This window comes from Mustela lutreola, chromosome 7 (genome assembly GCF_030435805.1).
Source record: "Mustela lutreola isolate mMusLut2 chromosome 7, mMusLut2.pri, whole genome shotgun sequence".
In the NCBI taxonomy this organism is placed as follows: domain Eukaryota; kingdom Metazoa; phylum Chordata; class Mammalia; order Carnivora; family Mustelidae; genus Mustela; species Mustela lutreola.
The window spans coordinates 57,853,271-57,870,052 of NC_081296.1; the positions used below are offsets into that span (position 1 = coordinate 57,853,271).

General features: G+C 36.6%; 1 protein-coding gene across 2 annotated transcripts; it reads right to left on the reverse strand.

Moving 5' to 3' along the window:
- Nucleotides 1–6,337: 6,337 nt before the first annotated feature.
- Nucleotides 6,338–9,085, reverse strand: LOC131836045 (olfactory receptor 11H6-like). 2 transcript variants are annotated; one of them, XM_059181060.1, is made up of 2 exons: nucleotides 9,075–9,085; nucleotides 6,338–7,274 (listed from the first exon to the last, which is right to left on the reverse strand). In XM_059181060.1, exons 1-2 carry the CDS (start codon nucleotides 9,083–9,085, stop codon nucleotides 6,338–6,340), a joined length of 948 nt encoding a protein of 315 aa, XP_059037043.1. The 2 variants fall into 2 exon arrangements, with proteins under 2 accessions (XP_059037043.1, XP_059037042.1); XM_059181059.1 differs by lacking the exon at nucleotides 9,075–9,085 and having other exon boundaries at nucleotides 6,338–7,282.
- Between the last annotated feature and the right edge of the window lie 7,697 nt (nucleotides 9,086–16,782).

Consider the following 16,782-nt stretch of genomic DNA (forward strand, 5'->3'; position numbering starts at 1 on the left):
GAAGATATTTGCAAACGACATATCAGATAAAGGACTAGTGTCCAGAATCTATAAAGAACTTAGCAAACTCAACACCCAAAGAACAAATAATCCAATCAAGAAATGGGCAGAAGACATGAACAGACATTTCTGCAAAGAAGACATCCAGATGGCCAACAGACACATGAAAAAGTGCTCCATATCACTTGGCATCAGGGAAATACAAATCAAAACCACAATGAGATATCACCTCACACCAGTCAGAATGGCTAAAATCAACAAGTCAGGAAATGACAGATGCTGGCGAGGATGCGGAGAAAGGGGAACCCTCCTACACTGTTGGTGGGAATGCAAGCTGGTGCAGCCACTCTGGAAAACAGCATGGAGGTTCCTCAAAATGTTGAAAATAGAACTGCCCTATGACCCAGCAATTGCACTATTGGGTATTTACCCTAAAGATACAAATGTAGTGATCCAAAGGGACACATGCACCCGAATGTTTATAGCAGCAATGTCCACAATAGCCAAACTATGGAAAGAACCTAGATGTCCATCAACAGATGAATGGATCAAGAAGATGTGGTATATATACACAATGGAATACTATGCAGCCATCAAAAGAAATGAAATCTTGCCATTTGCAACAACATGGATGGAACTAGAGCGTATCATGCTTAGCGAAATAAGTCAAGCAGAGAAAGACAACTATCATATGATCTCCCTGATATGAGGAAGTGGTGATGCAACATGGAGGCTTAAGTGGGTAGAAGAATAAATGAAACAAGATGGGATTGGGAGGGAGACAAACCATAAGTGACTCTTAATCTCACAAAACAAACTGAGGGTTGCCGGGGGGAGGGGGTTGGGGAGAAGGGGGTGGGATTATGGACATTGGGGAGGGTATGTGATTTGGTGAGTGCTGTGAAGTGTGTAAACCTGGTGATTCACAGACCTGGGGATAAAAATATATGTATATAAAAAATATATGTTTATAAAAAATAAAAAAAAAAAAAATAAAAAAAAAAAATAAAAAAAAAACAAATCAATTAATTGTCTCATTAATTAGCCAACTCACAAATCTATCTCTAAATTCCCTATGTGTGCCTTTTTGCAATTCCTACCTTCTCTCCCTTCCTGACATCACTCCCCAGGTAACCACTGATCTATCTCTTACTGCAGATGTTTGTACTTTTCATATGTATATATGTGTATGTGTCATACCTTACTTTTTTTTTTTTTATTTTAGTTTCTTTCACTCAGCACAAGTATTTTGAGATACATCCATGTTGTCGTATCTATTGAGGCATTATTCGTTTTTCTTGCTGAGTCATATTCTGTTGTATAGACAGACAGGAATTTGCTCATGTGTTTGGGCTTTTGATGGATTTTGGGGTCACTTCTAATTTTGTGTCATTATAAATAAAACTGCTAGGAACATTTATGTGTAAGAGTTTGTATGTCACATGCTTTTTTCTCCTAGGTAAGTAGCTAGGTGTGTAACAGCTTTATGAAATGGTAGATACATACTTAATATTTTAAGAAACTGGCAAACTGTTTTCCAAACTGCTTGTACCATTTTACATTCACACTAGCAGTGTATGAAAGCTCTGGTTCCTTTTTATCACCACCAACATTGGTAGAGTTGTTCTTTTTAATTGTAGTGATTCTGGTATATATATGGTGGTAGCACATCGTGTTTTTAATTTGTAATTCTGTAATGAGAAGTGATGTTGAATAGATTTTCATTTGTTTGTTTTTCATTTGTATATGTTCTGTTCTGTGTGTGCTCAAATATTTTCCCATATTTTTATTGGGCTATCTGCTTTATTATTATTGATTTTTTTTTAATTTTTAAAATTTTTAAAATTTTTTAAAAATTTCTTTTCAGCGTAACAGTATTCATTGTTTTTGCACCTCACCCAGTGCTCCATGCAACCCGTGCCCTCTATAATACCCACCACCTGGCTCCCCCAACCTCCCAACCCTACCCCTTCAAAACCCTCAGATTGTTTTTCAGAGTCCACAGTCTCTCATGTGAGAGACTTCCAATTTCCCCCAACTCCCTTCTCCTCTCCATCTCCGCATGTCCTCCATGTTATTTGTTATGCTACACAAATAAGTGAAACCATATGATAATTGATTCTCTCTGTCTGACTTATTTCACTCAGCATAATCTATTCCAGTCCCGTCCATGTTGCTACAAAAGTTGGGTATTCGTCCTTTCTGATGGAGGCATAATACTCCATAGTGTATATGGACCACATCTTCCTTATCCATTCATCCGTTGAAGGGCATCTTGGCTCTTTCCATAGTTTGGCGACCGTGGACATTGCTGCTATAAACATTGGGGTACAGATGGCCCTTCTTTTCACTACCTCTGTATCTTTGGGGTAAATACCCAGGAGTGCAATGGCAGGGTCATAGGGAAATTCTATTTTTAATTTCTTGAGGAATCTCCACACTGTTCTCCAAAGAGGCTGCACCAACTTGCATTCCCACCAACAGTGTAAGAGGGTTTCCCTTTCTCCACATCCCCTCCAACACATGTTGTTTCCTGTCTTGCTAATTTTGGCCATTCTAACTGGTGTAAGGTGATATCTCAATGTGGTTTTAATTTGAATCTCCCTGATGGCTAGTGATGATGAACATTTTTAAGGGAAGTATCACATAAACATCAGCAGTAACTAAGTCTCAGGAAGGCCCTGATAAAATAAAAAGTCATTCTGTGCATCTGGTGTTTTCTTGGCAGCATATACTACTCATGCCAATGATGTATGAATGTTTTCTTAGGAAAAGGCAGAGGGTGCATGTATAAGCTATCAGCAGTGCAGCTGTTAGCAGCCTATGGCATGTGATCTCAGGTTGGTTCAGCTTGTCAAGGTGATTCTCAATTTCACAGATTACTATTCTGCTCTGGAGGGTGATTTGTTCCCATCAGACTGTGTGCAAGAAAACCACAAGCAGGAAGTAGTTGGTCTCTGTGGATGCTGAATATCCTTTTACTGTGTTTTAATTTTCCTCTTTTTCTACTTCCAGCATCCTGAGGGCACTGTTCTCTCACTGCCACTCACCTCAGGATCTGCCCTCTAGTGTCCTACAAATTCCACTCACTATCGTCTTAGGGTTAAGTTAGAGAAATGAAATACACCCTCTCTTTATTAGCCGAGTAAGCATTTTATCTTCAACATTTAAGAGGAAAGTTTCTAAGGAAGTAAAAGAACAAAACCAATGAAAAAGCATTTATTCAGAATACAGGTAATTAAATTATTTTCCTGAAAGTTTGAATAATAAAGTTTACTGGATTTATGTACTCCTTCTCACCAGTAACCCATCCCCTACATCTCAATTATATCAGGAGTAACTTTGCCCAAAACTTTCCAGCTATATTTTTGTTCCCACTCTTTCCTTCAACCTCTCACTTTTCTTTGGTAACAGTTGTGACAGCCCTGTACGGGTATATTAATTCCAGTTCAGAAAGAATCTAATTGTGTTATGTTAGTCACCATACAGTAAATCACTAGGTTTTGACTTAGTGTTCCAAGATTCATTGTTTACATATCTTAAGACAATTATTGCGATATCAACAATTCCTTCCATTCTTTTGAATCATTGTTGAAACTCAACTTCTATATCACAGACGAGAACTTTGTTGTCCAAATAAGGGGTCATTAATCTTTGATTTGTGTGAACATGCTATTAGCTCTAAATTTTATTCTGAGGGTATTCTGGGTTAACTTTTGGATTAAGGCAGAACTTCAGAAAGCTAATATGTGGATCAAAATGATTAGCTCTGGGAAGAACTACTACTCATGAATTACACTTCTATATAATGCTTTTGCTTCTTATTGAGAATGTTATAAGAAGCATCTATATTGACCATATTATATCTATGTATCTTTGTTTGCATGTATCTTTTTGTTATTATCATCATCATCTCTCTGTTCCAGATACTTTTGGGGACCAATGATCGCTGTATTTCTCAGTTATCCTAATGCAAATCCCTGTGAGAGAAATTATTATAGGATTAAGAGCCAGTAATTTACCTTTCCCTGTGAACCCACTTGTTTTCTTTTTATACTGAATGAAAACCATCTAACAAATAATTTTCCCAATTTCTTACTTTGTTTCCCCATTCCTCATAACACATTTCGAGGCTTGACTTTAATATCAGCATAAGATCATATCCAAAAAGTATCATTTTATTTTTTCTTTCTAAGTTCATATTTCTCTTATTCTTTCTTTTAGTCCTCCTTTGTTATGTCAGATCCTTAATGAAACAAGGTGGAATATAGTATAATAAAGGCATATATAAATAAAGGTGTAAGTAAATAAGTTGTTCTAAGATAAGAAGAACTTATGAAGTTGTCAAGATTTTTATTAAGATGAGGTTTTTAAGCTTTCCTTTATATTACTAGGCTGGCTTTCCCAGCAGTTCAGATAAATCACTATGTATTGTGGTCTAGAAGGTTCTGGATGATCTGATCTCTCCTACCTCTCCAGCCTCATACGCCAACTAGCTTCTGGATAGCCAAATAAACTCACATTCTTTGAAAATCCCAAACTTTTACCTGTACTTACATGGAACTTGGTTCCCCTAGAACTTTGCATAACATATTTTCTGACTTTTAATGATCACCTCCTAATAATGTCATTCTCTAACCATTTCATGTAAATTACCCCCATCTACCCAAACATTTTCTATATTCATATATTCATGTTTTATTGAGAGATAGTTGACATACGACATTATGTTAGTTTCAGCTATACAATGTGAAGATTTGATATATGTGTATATTATAAAATCATCACCCCAATAAATCTAGTTAACATCTATCTCTACACATAGTTACAAATTTTCTTTCTCCCTTATTCTTTGTTATACAACTATGATTAACTGGAATTACAGACTTAATGTGTTTATCGGATTATTAATTTGTCTCCCACACTAGAATGTAAATTTCACAAAGACAGGGACTTTATCTTCTACATTTATTTAATTCAGGGCAAATCACAGATATAATTATATGTTTATGGAATGATGAAAAGTGTCAATCACAGACATTAGCTGAACAACTTATTTTTGACTATAGTTGAGTCAAAGAACAAGGAGTGGTCATTAAATATCTCTGCATCTGTCTTTATCTCAGTCTCTTAGACTCACTGGCTTTAGTCTTTGTTTGGCTTTACTTCTTTTGGGTTGTGGACTCTACTTAAACTTTCTTCACATAAAACTAATCCAAACTGTAATGCCACTACATGATTGTCTTCTTTTAAAATGTGGACTCTGAGAAACAGAGAGTTCTGGAGGAGTGGGGGTTGGGGGTTGGGAGAGCCTGGTGGTGGGTATTATGGAGGGCATGTATTGCATGGAGCATTGGTTTTGGTGCATAAACAATGAACCTTGGAACACTGAAAAAATAAAGTTAAATTAAAAATAAGATTAAAAAAATAAAAAAAAATGTAAACCTATTTCCAGGTACCTTAATTATCTTGCATAGGTAATAAAAGTTAAGAAGAATATAGTCTAGTCCTTATTTTTTAAATGGAGGTATCAAAATTGATGTAGGAAAAGAAACTAATGCTACTGTCACAGATGTTTGATTCACCTATCATACTCACTGCAGCTTTTTCACTTTTCCCAGCTAATGCAGTATTTTATTTTTCTGCGTCACATATTTATTTTAAATAGTAGCTCTGTAAGAGCAGTTTGTAAATTGGTGTTGGTCTCAGTGCATCAGAACCACCTGAGTAATATTAAAATAAGGATTTCTAGGAGTCCACTTCAAAGATTCTGATTTAGATTTGGAGAACGGACTGGGAACCTTTCCCTAAGTAATTATGAAACAGGTTTGGGAAACAGTGCTTCAGATCATTGTCAATCTTTTGGATTCAAATTAAATAAAAATTTTGGCCAAATTGTGGTTGGATTCTTGCTAGTTTCTTTTTATTTGAGCTATAAAGATATGAATACTCTTCTATGGAGTAGAGTAGAGTAGAGATGTTTAAGCAAGAAAAACCAAGTGTAAGAATGAATGAACTTAATAGAGGTCAGGAAGGCATGAAGCTAGGGACTGTGATAATAATCATAGATAAATGGACAAGCAGTTATAGGAAGTCAGGATAGAAAAAAATTTTGAAGTCCAAATATCCAGGTCATTTATTCAAATTATGATCTATGAAATCCTGATTTGAGGGAAAGGTGTGATTTAATTTGACATACTGTTGTCCATTATGTAACCTAGCAGGAATAGATGAATTTGAGTCTGTTTCAAGGGACAAATGAATAAACACCTACTTTTTAGGTAGGAATGGAAATAGGGAAAAGAATTAACTGTGATTTTGACCATTTCATGAACTCTCATTTGCTTTGACTAATTCCTGTGCACATATGAATTTTTCTCAAGGCAGCTTTCATGTCTTTGTTTCGGAGACTATAGATCAGGGGGTTTATAAGTGGGGTCACTGATGAGTAGAACAAGGTTACAATCTTCTGTATCCCACCTGGATTACCAGAGGTTGGGCTGATGTACATTATCATGAGGGTTCCATAGAAGAGAGACACCACAGCCAGGTGGGAACCACAGGTAGAGAAGGCCTTACGTCGGCCAGCTGCTGAAGGGACACGCAACACTGCTCTGAGAACCAGGGTATAGGACCCAAGGATGAAGAACAAAGTGATGAAAATAATAAGAGAGCTCAATATAGAACAGGAAAGCTCAATTCCAGGGGCAGGGATGCAGGACAGGGCCAGCAGAGGCCCAGGGTCACATACAAAGTGGTCAATGGTGTTGGGGCCACAAAAAGGGAGTTGTGTGATAAAATAGATAGGGATCGGATAGCAGAGGAAAGCTGTGACCCAGCACAGGGCCACCAGGTTCATGCAGAGGTGGTTGTTCATAATGACAGGATAATGGAGAGGCTGGCAGATGGCCAGGTAACGATCAAAAGCCATAAGGGGAAGTATGAAGGTCTCAGTGATACCCATGGAGAAGAAGAAGTAGAATTGGAAGAAACAAGCCATGAAAGAGATGGTTTTGGTCTCAGATAAAAAGTTCTTCAACATACTGGGAATAGTTGTATTGACATAGCAGATCTCCAGGAATGAAAAGTTGGCCAGCAAAACATACATGGGGGTGTGAAGCCTGCGATCCAGCTTCACTGCACAGACAATGGCCCCATTCCCCATCAGTGTCAGGATGTAGGACACCAAGAACAGCATGAAGAGGATGACCTGAACCTCTTTGGAGCACGGAAAACTCAGGAGTATGAATTCAGTCACTGTGCTGACTCCTGACCTATTCATGGCTTCCTAAGGGGAGGAGAAGAAAAGTGACAATGACAAAGGTGGTCTTATTCTTTCATCTTCAAGATTATTTCCTTTGTGGAGATCTCTAGCTCCCTTAGATTCATTCTATTATTCCATTAGATTAATAAGATAACTATGCTGCTGAAGTCTGTGAATTTCAGAGAGTGCTTGGTATGATCAGACTTTGAAACTTTGTATTCTCTCATTTCTCTTTCAGAGTTTTCTCACAGTAAAAGACAGAATGTTCTGTGATAAGCAGCTTGGAGAAGGTTGATGACAGCACTCACAAATGTAAGTAGGTATGAACATCATGTATCTTTATCTATAGATTAAGAGCTATATAGACCCTTGTTATTGGACACAGAATTTCAATTTCTTAAATCTTTGAAATTAGAGACACAAATGTTAGGCATCAGAAAAGGGAGAAAGGTAACAGCACACAAATCTTTATGCATTTCACTGTTATTCTGGATCAGTGTTGGTGTCTTAAGGTCATCTGAACAGCTGGACAAAAGGCATCACACATACCATCTATTCTTCAGTGTTCGATGTGGTTTGTTAACTCAATGAAAATTTAAACTCCCAGACACCTACATAATGGCTTTCATATCAGCTCCGTCTTCTACCTGCTGAATTAAAATACTTCTGTAAAACCTTGGTCTAGGTTAAATCTCTGTTTATAGGCAGAAAACCTGAGCAATGTATCTGGTCTATTATTTAAGGAATTTTGAGGGTTTTGCCTGAAGTGTCACTTAAGTGTCCTAGAAGGCCTCTGTCCTTCTGGTTATGGATAGATGCAGAGGCTCACAAACATCAGATACTCCTAAGCAGAGGTCTCTAGGAACCAAGAACAGTGCTGAGAGCCATAAACTGTCCCTCTGGACAAAGATTCCCCTTCCACTTCTTCACCCCCTTTGTCACACCCCTCCTACTCTAGCTGTGGAAGATTAGCATTGTTGTGGGAAGCTGAAGGAGAATTTTTGTGAAAACTTGCTTGTCTGAGACTTAGGTGTTGTGTGAGTTCCATGGTGAGAAAAGCAAAACAAAGCCTATGAAATTGCCTACAATTCTGTTGTTAGTAGTTTGGTCTTATTAATTTATTTTAGGATCCCTTCCATTAATGAGGGGCAGTCATCATTTGGGCCTAAATGACCCAAGTGATGTGACTGAGTGATGATATTGGTTCATAAAATATAATGCAGAATGGAGATCCAGTTGCCTTTAATAAAAATATTCTGGCTGAGAATATTTATGTATGAGTTATAAAATGCATTACTTTCCAGGTTGTGTAATGCCCATAGCTTTGAGGATGATCTTGATGATTGCAATTAGTGACATAAAGCATTGGAGTCATTCAGAATTTTTCACATCACACTTCACTGTAAGGCTCCTCTTTGTGACTAGATCATGATTGGCAAAACCAAACTGTGAGTTAATTCTTCTGTAGCAGGAATTCAGAGAAATGCAGAAGCCAAAGAAACCATGGGGAAAGAAATGTAAAAGGAGTAAGTATTCATTGGTCATTGTGTATGAGACTTGCAAGGCTTTGTGAGCCATGTGGGAGTGAACTCACCACCCTGGAGTGTTCAGTCATGTTCTCCCTCCTTGAGATACATGGATCATCTGCTCTGTGGCAGAGCCGAAAATGCTAAAGTCAGGGAGAGCTGAAGTTTTTTGGGCCCTGCTCTGCACAGCCACTTTGTCAGTCCTTTCCAGATGTCACTTCACTCACATGCTATTTCCCCCACAAACCTGGTTCTGACTGGATGCACTTTTGGTTAATAAGGACAGACTTTTCATACTTCCTCATCTTCATCTCTCTCACTTCCCTGTTGCCAGCCCTCTCAGTTGTAATGATGAACCTTCTTATATTCTTTATGTAATGGGAGGTGCTACTTTTTCCACAACCATATAAAAGAAGGCAGAGCTACAAGGCACACCTAAGAACTGTCCTATATTTGTATGTCTTCTGAACCTACCTCCTTACAGATCTGGCAGGTGGGACTTGAATCTTCTGTTTTCACTGCAGCAGAAGGCAAGCATGATGGAGGGCATGACATCCTGGGTAGAGAGCAGCCTAGAGAAAGTGCTTACATTGCTGTACATATGATACTGCTTTGGAGAGAAATTGGCATATTTGTTGCACAACAGGACACTTATCTGTGTTGCTCTGAAATCTGTCTGATTCCCCCTAGGGGACATAGTCTTCTGTGAATTCCAAAAGCGAGAATTCATGAGAAGATTGTCAGTTATTTCCCTAGTGTTCCCTTCCCTCAGGAGCCACTTGATTGGCCTTTGGGGCTCAGTTTGTCTAGTGGTGATCAGATAGATATTCTTATGGTTTTCCTAGAACAGATGTTTATTTTGTTGTTTGGACAGGTTACTCTTTTGATGGTGCACTTGCTATAGTGACACCAGTTGAGCTGGGACATGAGCTTTTTATTTATTTATTGTTGTTTCACTTTCAATTTTATTCATATTTTTGAACCTGCTACCAGTTTTAGATTCTCGTATATGTCAGTATCAGAGTCATGTCATCAGATTTCTCATTCTCATTCCTATTGATTCACTCCGTGAGTAGAAAGGAGTCATTCCTTCTTATAATGACAAGTTTTCTCCCACATTCACCCTGTGCTTCTAATATGACGCTGATAAGTAAATTCCATTTCATGGTGAACAAGTCCCAGGAGGAGAGAACATGGAGTATGGGATGGAATGCCAAAAATTCTAGAAGACACCCCCGCATGTAGCCCTTTAGGTTATTTCAGAGTGTTTTAACAGATGGCCCTAAAGGTTGGCATGATTAAGGAAAAAAAAAAAAAGGTTGGCATGATTGTTGAAATTTTCTTTCTTCTTTCAAGTGAGTTATTGCTGAGAGAGATGAAGCAAACTTTCAGACCCTTTCATTTTTATTAATTTTATGTCTATGTGTGCATGTGTACATGGGTATGGGTATACCTAGATGACATATTTCATAATGTTTTCCTTCTGTTATTGGTTTGGAGCCATCTGTAATGAGACTGTACTCTTGTTAATAATTTTTTGTTGGCTACAAAGCATCAATGAGCAAAAGTTTAATGAGGGCTTATGACTTGAGGTCTGCTTATTCTCTCAGCATCATTTCTGTAAGGTGGAAATTTTTTTTTCTTTTAAGTGGTTACACCACTTTTTGAGTCATGAGAATTGATATCCTTTTATGAATAAGAGCCAGTTTTTTGAGTGATTTATTCATTGAAAGTCTTTGATGTTTGAATGCACAAAGAATTTTCTTGACACTCAAGTCTGCCTAAGGACACTAAGTTCTGCCAAAATTATGATTTGGAAGCCAAGATTTATCTCACTTTTGTTGGGTGGATGGTGCCACACCAGATACTTGAAGTGAAGTATTAAACTGTAGAATTTAATTGGAGGGAGGTGAAGGACTTTGGTCTTTTTAAAAAAATGTATCTATAATTACACACAGACACACAAATATGTGCATACTATATGTATTCCCATATATATATATATATATATATATATATATATATATTACATACTTGTATTGATTTGTGTATGTTGAACCATCCTAGCATACCAGGGATAAATCCCTTGATCATGTTGTATAATTCTTTTAATGTGCTTTGAATTACATCTGTTAGTATTTTGCTGAGAAAATTTGCACTTATATTCATCAAAGATATTGGCCTATAGTTTAATAGCACTTTACATATTATACATCTGGGTTTACACATGTGGGTATTTATTATACATTTTATTCTTTGAGATTCTTGGATTTGTAATTTGGTGATTGCTATTGATTTCCGAAAAATTTTGGTCATTGTTTCTTCAAATATTTCTTCTTCCTTGAGCATACAGAATGAGATGTCATTCTGGTAATGTACTAGTTCATATTTCTTTTCAGTTTTGAATAGTGACTATACCACTTTCCTATCTGGAACAGGAAGAAGAACAAAATAATTTTGAGTCCAAGTCTACTTTCACTATCTTCTGTATCGTATTATTCTAAGAAAGAAAATGTTTATCCAGATAGGAACAGGGGAGTGGTTATAAGTACAGCAATATGAAGATGTAGGGTAGCTCACTCTATTATTGCTAGCTGAAAGAGTCGTTACAAGCAGAATGTGAATTCTATCAATTCTGGTGTTTTTTTTCCCTTCTTGGGGAGTTCTTTTAGAGTTGAGAAGTAGGTAGCTCTAGAGTAGTTGTTTCTTCCATTTGGCACCTGCCCTTGAGGGGACTTTTTCTTAAGAATGACTACTGTGAACTGTCCCCAGGAAGGCTGTAATTTTGAGCAAATTCCCTTTGTTATCAGTGTCTCAGTTTCTTCATCTTTAAAGTGGTGATAATAACGTTATTTACTTCATATGGTTGCGATGAAGATTAATTATGTTTATTTGTTAAACAGATATATTTACATATAAAGCCTGGCACATTTTTAATGCAAAGTAGGCTTTCCTATTGTTATTGAGAAAGAGAAAAATACAGCCCAGAGACACAATGCCTGAGTGCTATTCTGTAGTCTTCCCCGCCAAACCTAATATCTGCATCATGTACCAGATAAGGTTACTTGATGAGTATGACAGATGAAGACAAAGCAACATCATTTTGGAATCAGATATGAAGAGAGACAAAGACAAGGACACTCTAACAACCACAAAAATAACTGAGAATCACCTTCTCCCCTCTAGTGTGAGTAACTCCTGCTTCTTTAGAGTTGAGAACCCGTCTTGCTTAATTCCTCCCACATTCTAGGTAAAAATAACTAAGATGCCAATCACTGAATTGCTCACTTTCTGACAGCAGCTTATCTCAAACAGATTCCCATTTTGGTGAACTTTCCCTCAAATCACATAAAGTTCAAATAATATAATATATAATAGAATATAATAGAATCTCTCCAAGTTTTTACCGAGATGTCCTGTGGTTCATTTGACATATTCTCCCTTGCTGCAGCAAACTACAAAAATGATTACTATTGCTGTTATTATTCTCATTAATAAATTCTTAAGATACGCTCACCATCTTTACTATAGCCTACAAGTAGGCTCTGACTACTTTAATGATCTTATTCTCATTCACTCCAAGCCAGTCACACAGGAAATGTATTGTGAACATGCTTGTTTTGCTCCATCCTGAGGGTCTATATGCTAGATTTTTTTTTCTGCCTGGAATATTCTTCTCCCAGGTTTTTACATATTGCTTCCTTTCATCAATTCTAATCTCTTTCTCTTTCAAAAACACTTTCTTGACCACCTGGTTTGAAATACAACCCACCGCTTGCCTTTCCTTATTCTATTTTGTTTGTATCACTTAACGTAAATGAATTATGTACCTCTTTATTGTCACTCTCTTGTCCTCTCCAGAATGTAAGCTCTATGAGAACAAAGTTTTTGTCTTGTGCCTTTATTCACTTTTGTATTTCCAGCGTCTAGAATAATTCCTCGCAAAAAAAGGAAAAATGTATTGGAAAATTGCTGAAATGGTAAAATAATTCATTCTTCATGTCTTATGATGCAAAAAGAAAAAGAAAGCATGGAATTGATTCTCAGCAACAACATGATATAAACTAGGTGAGATTAGTGTAGGGTGGGAGCAAATTAAAGTTCACCCAAATTAAGGGGATCAAGAGAATGTGTATCTTTATAATTCTCTGGTTACTGTTCCTTAGTTGACACTCTTTTATATTGTAGAACTCCAAGTGCTTTGAATTTACTTTCTGCCTATATTACTATGGGACTGATTCTGTTTTTTTTTTTTTATTCTATTTTTTTAATGTTTTCTATTGGATTGTTTTCCCAGAATCTATGTCTATAAATCTACTTCTTTTTCAAGATCTAACTCAAATGCCATGACCTTTGTATTATATTTTATGTTCACCCTTACAGGCAGAATTGGCTATGACTTTGCTTCTATGATATTATTAATACAATTCCACTATATAACATTCAAGTCATTATATAACTCATATTGTATTGTAAGAGGTTAGAAATTTAGAAATGGACTTCTAGAATGGAAGAGTAAGTATCTTCAAAAACCCACTCCTTCAAAAAAGCATCAAGTAGGAATTATCACAGTAAGTTTTGTCACAACTCTGGAAGTTAATCAAAGCCTTGCAACAATTCAAGAATTTTTTTTTCCAGTAAAACAGCTGAATTTTGGTAAGAAGAGTGAAATTTGTGACATTTTAATTGGCCTTATTCTCATCCCCCCTTCCATTAACCTTAAAAACCAGCAGCGTTGAACCATGGTATCTGTGAAAACCAGCAGACTAGCAGTCACTGGAGAGGGAAGACTGGGTTTGTAACTCCTCAAAAAACCTCATCACCAGAGAACTCTCACTATTCCGCTCATCGTCTAGCTGCCTAGAAAAGCTGCATTTGTAGGACTTGTTATTTCGCCTCAATCAGAGTTTGATCAGTGGGAAAAGCGCTATCCCAGGATATTTTTGAAAATAGTGAAGGCAGTTGTTTAACATTGCAGCTGTTTGGGACAGTGTTATTAGGTGGGATAAATGGGAAGCTGGAAAGAAAACAACAACAACAACATAAAAAGTATGTCTGGGGACTGAGATGTCTATAGTGATCTTTGAAATATCCTAGTGTATTCTTGGAGATCTAGAAGACCACACACATGTGAAGGGCTGTGTGACTTAAGAAGGCCATTATGTTTTACCTGGGGCTGCATCTGAGGCTCTACTCAAGTAGAAAATGAGAGTTAATGCAGAGTTATAAACTGCTGGAACCCTGAAGCTTTGTCCTAATACAGAGCCCCTCTGCGAAGGGTGAGTAACTTTTTGGTTAAAGGTGTTTAAAGAAATCTCCATGTAATTATGATCTGACCACTACATTAACCAGACAGAGACTTCAGGAGCTACATATAACAGATGATATAGACTTTATAGAGTTAGCACACACACACAAAAGTCATTGAAGAAACAAATAGCATCCTCAGTTTTCAGAACAACCACATGAAACAACAAGAGCAATACTTGCAGAAGTTGGGAAAATTTGAATTTTGAGTTGCCACATTATATTATTTAAAATATCCAATTTTAGATGAAAAAAAAAAAGACATGCAAAGAAACAGAAAAGTATGGCCCATAGATGTGATGAGCACTGGGTGTTATATGCAACTAATGAATCATTGGACATTATACAAAAAACTAATGGTGTACTATATGTTTGCTAATTGAATTTAAATAAAAAAAAAAAAGCCCCCCAAACAGCAGTCATTAGAAATTATCCTCAGAGGAGTCCAGATGGGGACTTACTAGGCAAAGAGTTTAATCTTTTATAAACAACTTCAAAGGTTTGAAGAAAATTATATCTAAAGAATTAAAGGAAATTATGAGACTGATATCTCACCATGTAGAGAATATTAATAAAGAGATACAAATTATAAAAAAGAACCAGATGGAAACTCTTCATTGAAAAGTACGGTGACTAATGAAATATTTAATAGAGGGGTTCAATAGAATATTTGAGTAGGCAGAAGAAAGAATCAGCAAATTTAAAAATAGATTGAGATTATCCAACATGAGAAATAAAAGCAAAAAAAAAATGAACAGTTTTAGAGAACTGTAAGATACTATTGGGCATATCAACATATAATGAGAGTCCAAGAATGAAAAAAGAGATAAAAAAGTAAAAAGGAGGAGGAAAATACTCAAATAATGGCTGAATATACCCCAAATTTGATGAAAAATATGAATCAACACATCCAAGAAGCTTAATAAATTTCAACTGGATAAATTCAGAGATCCAAGTCTAAACACATCACGGTCAAACTCTTGAAAGAAGGCTGAAAAAATTGTGAAAACAGCAAGAGAAAAACAACTCATCACATAGTAGTGATCTTTTTTTAAAAGATTTTATTTATTTATCAGAGAGAGAGGGGGGCAGAGAGAGTGAGCACAGGCAGACAGAATGGCAGGCAGAGGCAGAGGAAGAAGCAGACTCCCCGCTGAGCAAGGAGCCCGATGTGGGACTCGATCCCAGGATGCTGGGATCATGACCTGAGCCGAAGGCAGCTGCTTAACCAACTGAGCCACCCAGGCGTCCCATAGTAGTGATCTTATAAGATTAACAGCTGACCTCTTATTCAAAACTATAGAAACCAAAACAGAGTGAATTGGCATTTTCAAATGGACTGAAAGAAAAAGATTGTCAACCAGTAATCTTATATCTAATAAACCTTTCTTTTACAGAAGAAAGAAAAATTAAGACACCCTCAAACAAAAATGGAGAGAATTTGTTGCTAGCAAACTTGCATTACGAGCAGTGTTAAAAGAAGTCCTTCAGGTAGAAAGGTAAGGACTAGACTTGAATCTATGTAAAAAAGTAAAGATAAAGAAGATGTGGTTCATATATACAATGGAATATAACTCAGCCATCACAAACGATGAATACCCATCATGGATGGAACTAGAGGGGATTATGCTTAATGAAATAAATCAAGCAGAGAAAGATAATTATCATATGGTGTCACTCATATGTGGAACATAAGGAATAGAATGGAGGACCACAGAGGAAGGGAATGAAAGCTGAATGGGAGGAAATCAGAGAGGGAGATGAACCACAAGAGACTATGAACTCAGGGAAACAAACTGAGGGTCACAGAAGGGAGAAGGGTGAGGGGTTGGGGTGGCTGGGTGATGGGTATTAAGGAGGACACATGTTGGGATGAGCGTTGGGTATTATATGCAACTAATGAATCATTGAACAATACATCGAAAACTTAAGATGTACTTAGGTGCCTGGGTGGAGTAGTCGGTTAAACATCTGCCTTGGGCTCAGGTCATGATCCCAGGGTCCTGGGATTGAGCCCTATATCAGGCTCCCTGCTCTGTGAGGAGCCTCCTTCTCCTTCTTCCCAACTTGTGCTCTATAGTTTTCTCTCTGTATCTCTCCAATAAATAAATAAAATCTTAAAAAAGAAAAACTTACAATGTACTATATGCTGGCTAACTGTACATAATAATAAAAAAAAACCCTAAAGAACACCAATAAAGAATAAACAATGAAGGTAATATAAATGTACATTTACTTGTAATTCTTTTCCTCTCCTAATTCAAAAGATAACTGCATAAAACAATAATTTTAAAACTGTGTCAATGAGTTTAAAATGTATAAAGATGTCATTTGTAGGACAATAAAAACATAAAGAAGGGAGAGAAAAGAGGTACATTGAAGCCAAGTTTTTTAATACTATTTTTTATGAGATTAGTGATTTTTATTTTATTTTTTAATTTAATTTTATTTTTTCAGTGATCCAAGATTGTTTATGCACCACACCCAGTACTCCATACAATACGTGCTCTCCACACTTGATTAAGATGAAACCAGTAAGAAAATAACTCTAAAAATATATCAAAAGAAACAAAAGGTGAATTAAAATGGTATAAAAATATATATTTTGCACAAAAGAAGGTAATAATGGAGGAAGAGAATTTCAAAAATAAAGAAGAGGAAATAATCTTTCCTACTCATTTTATG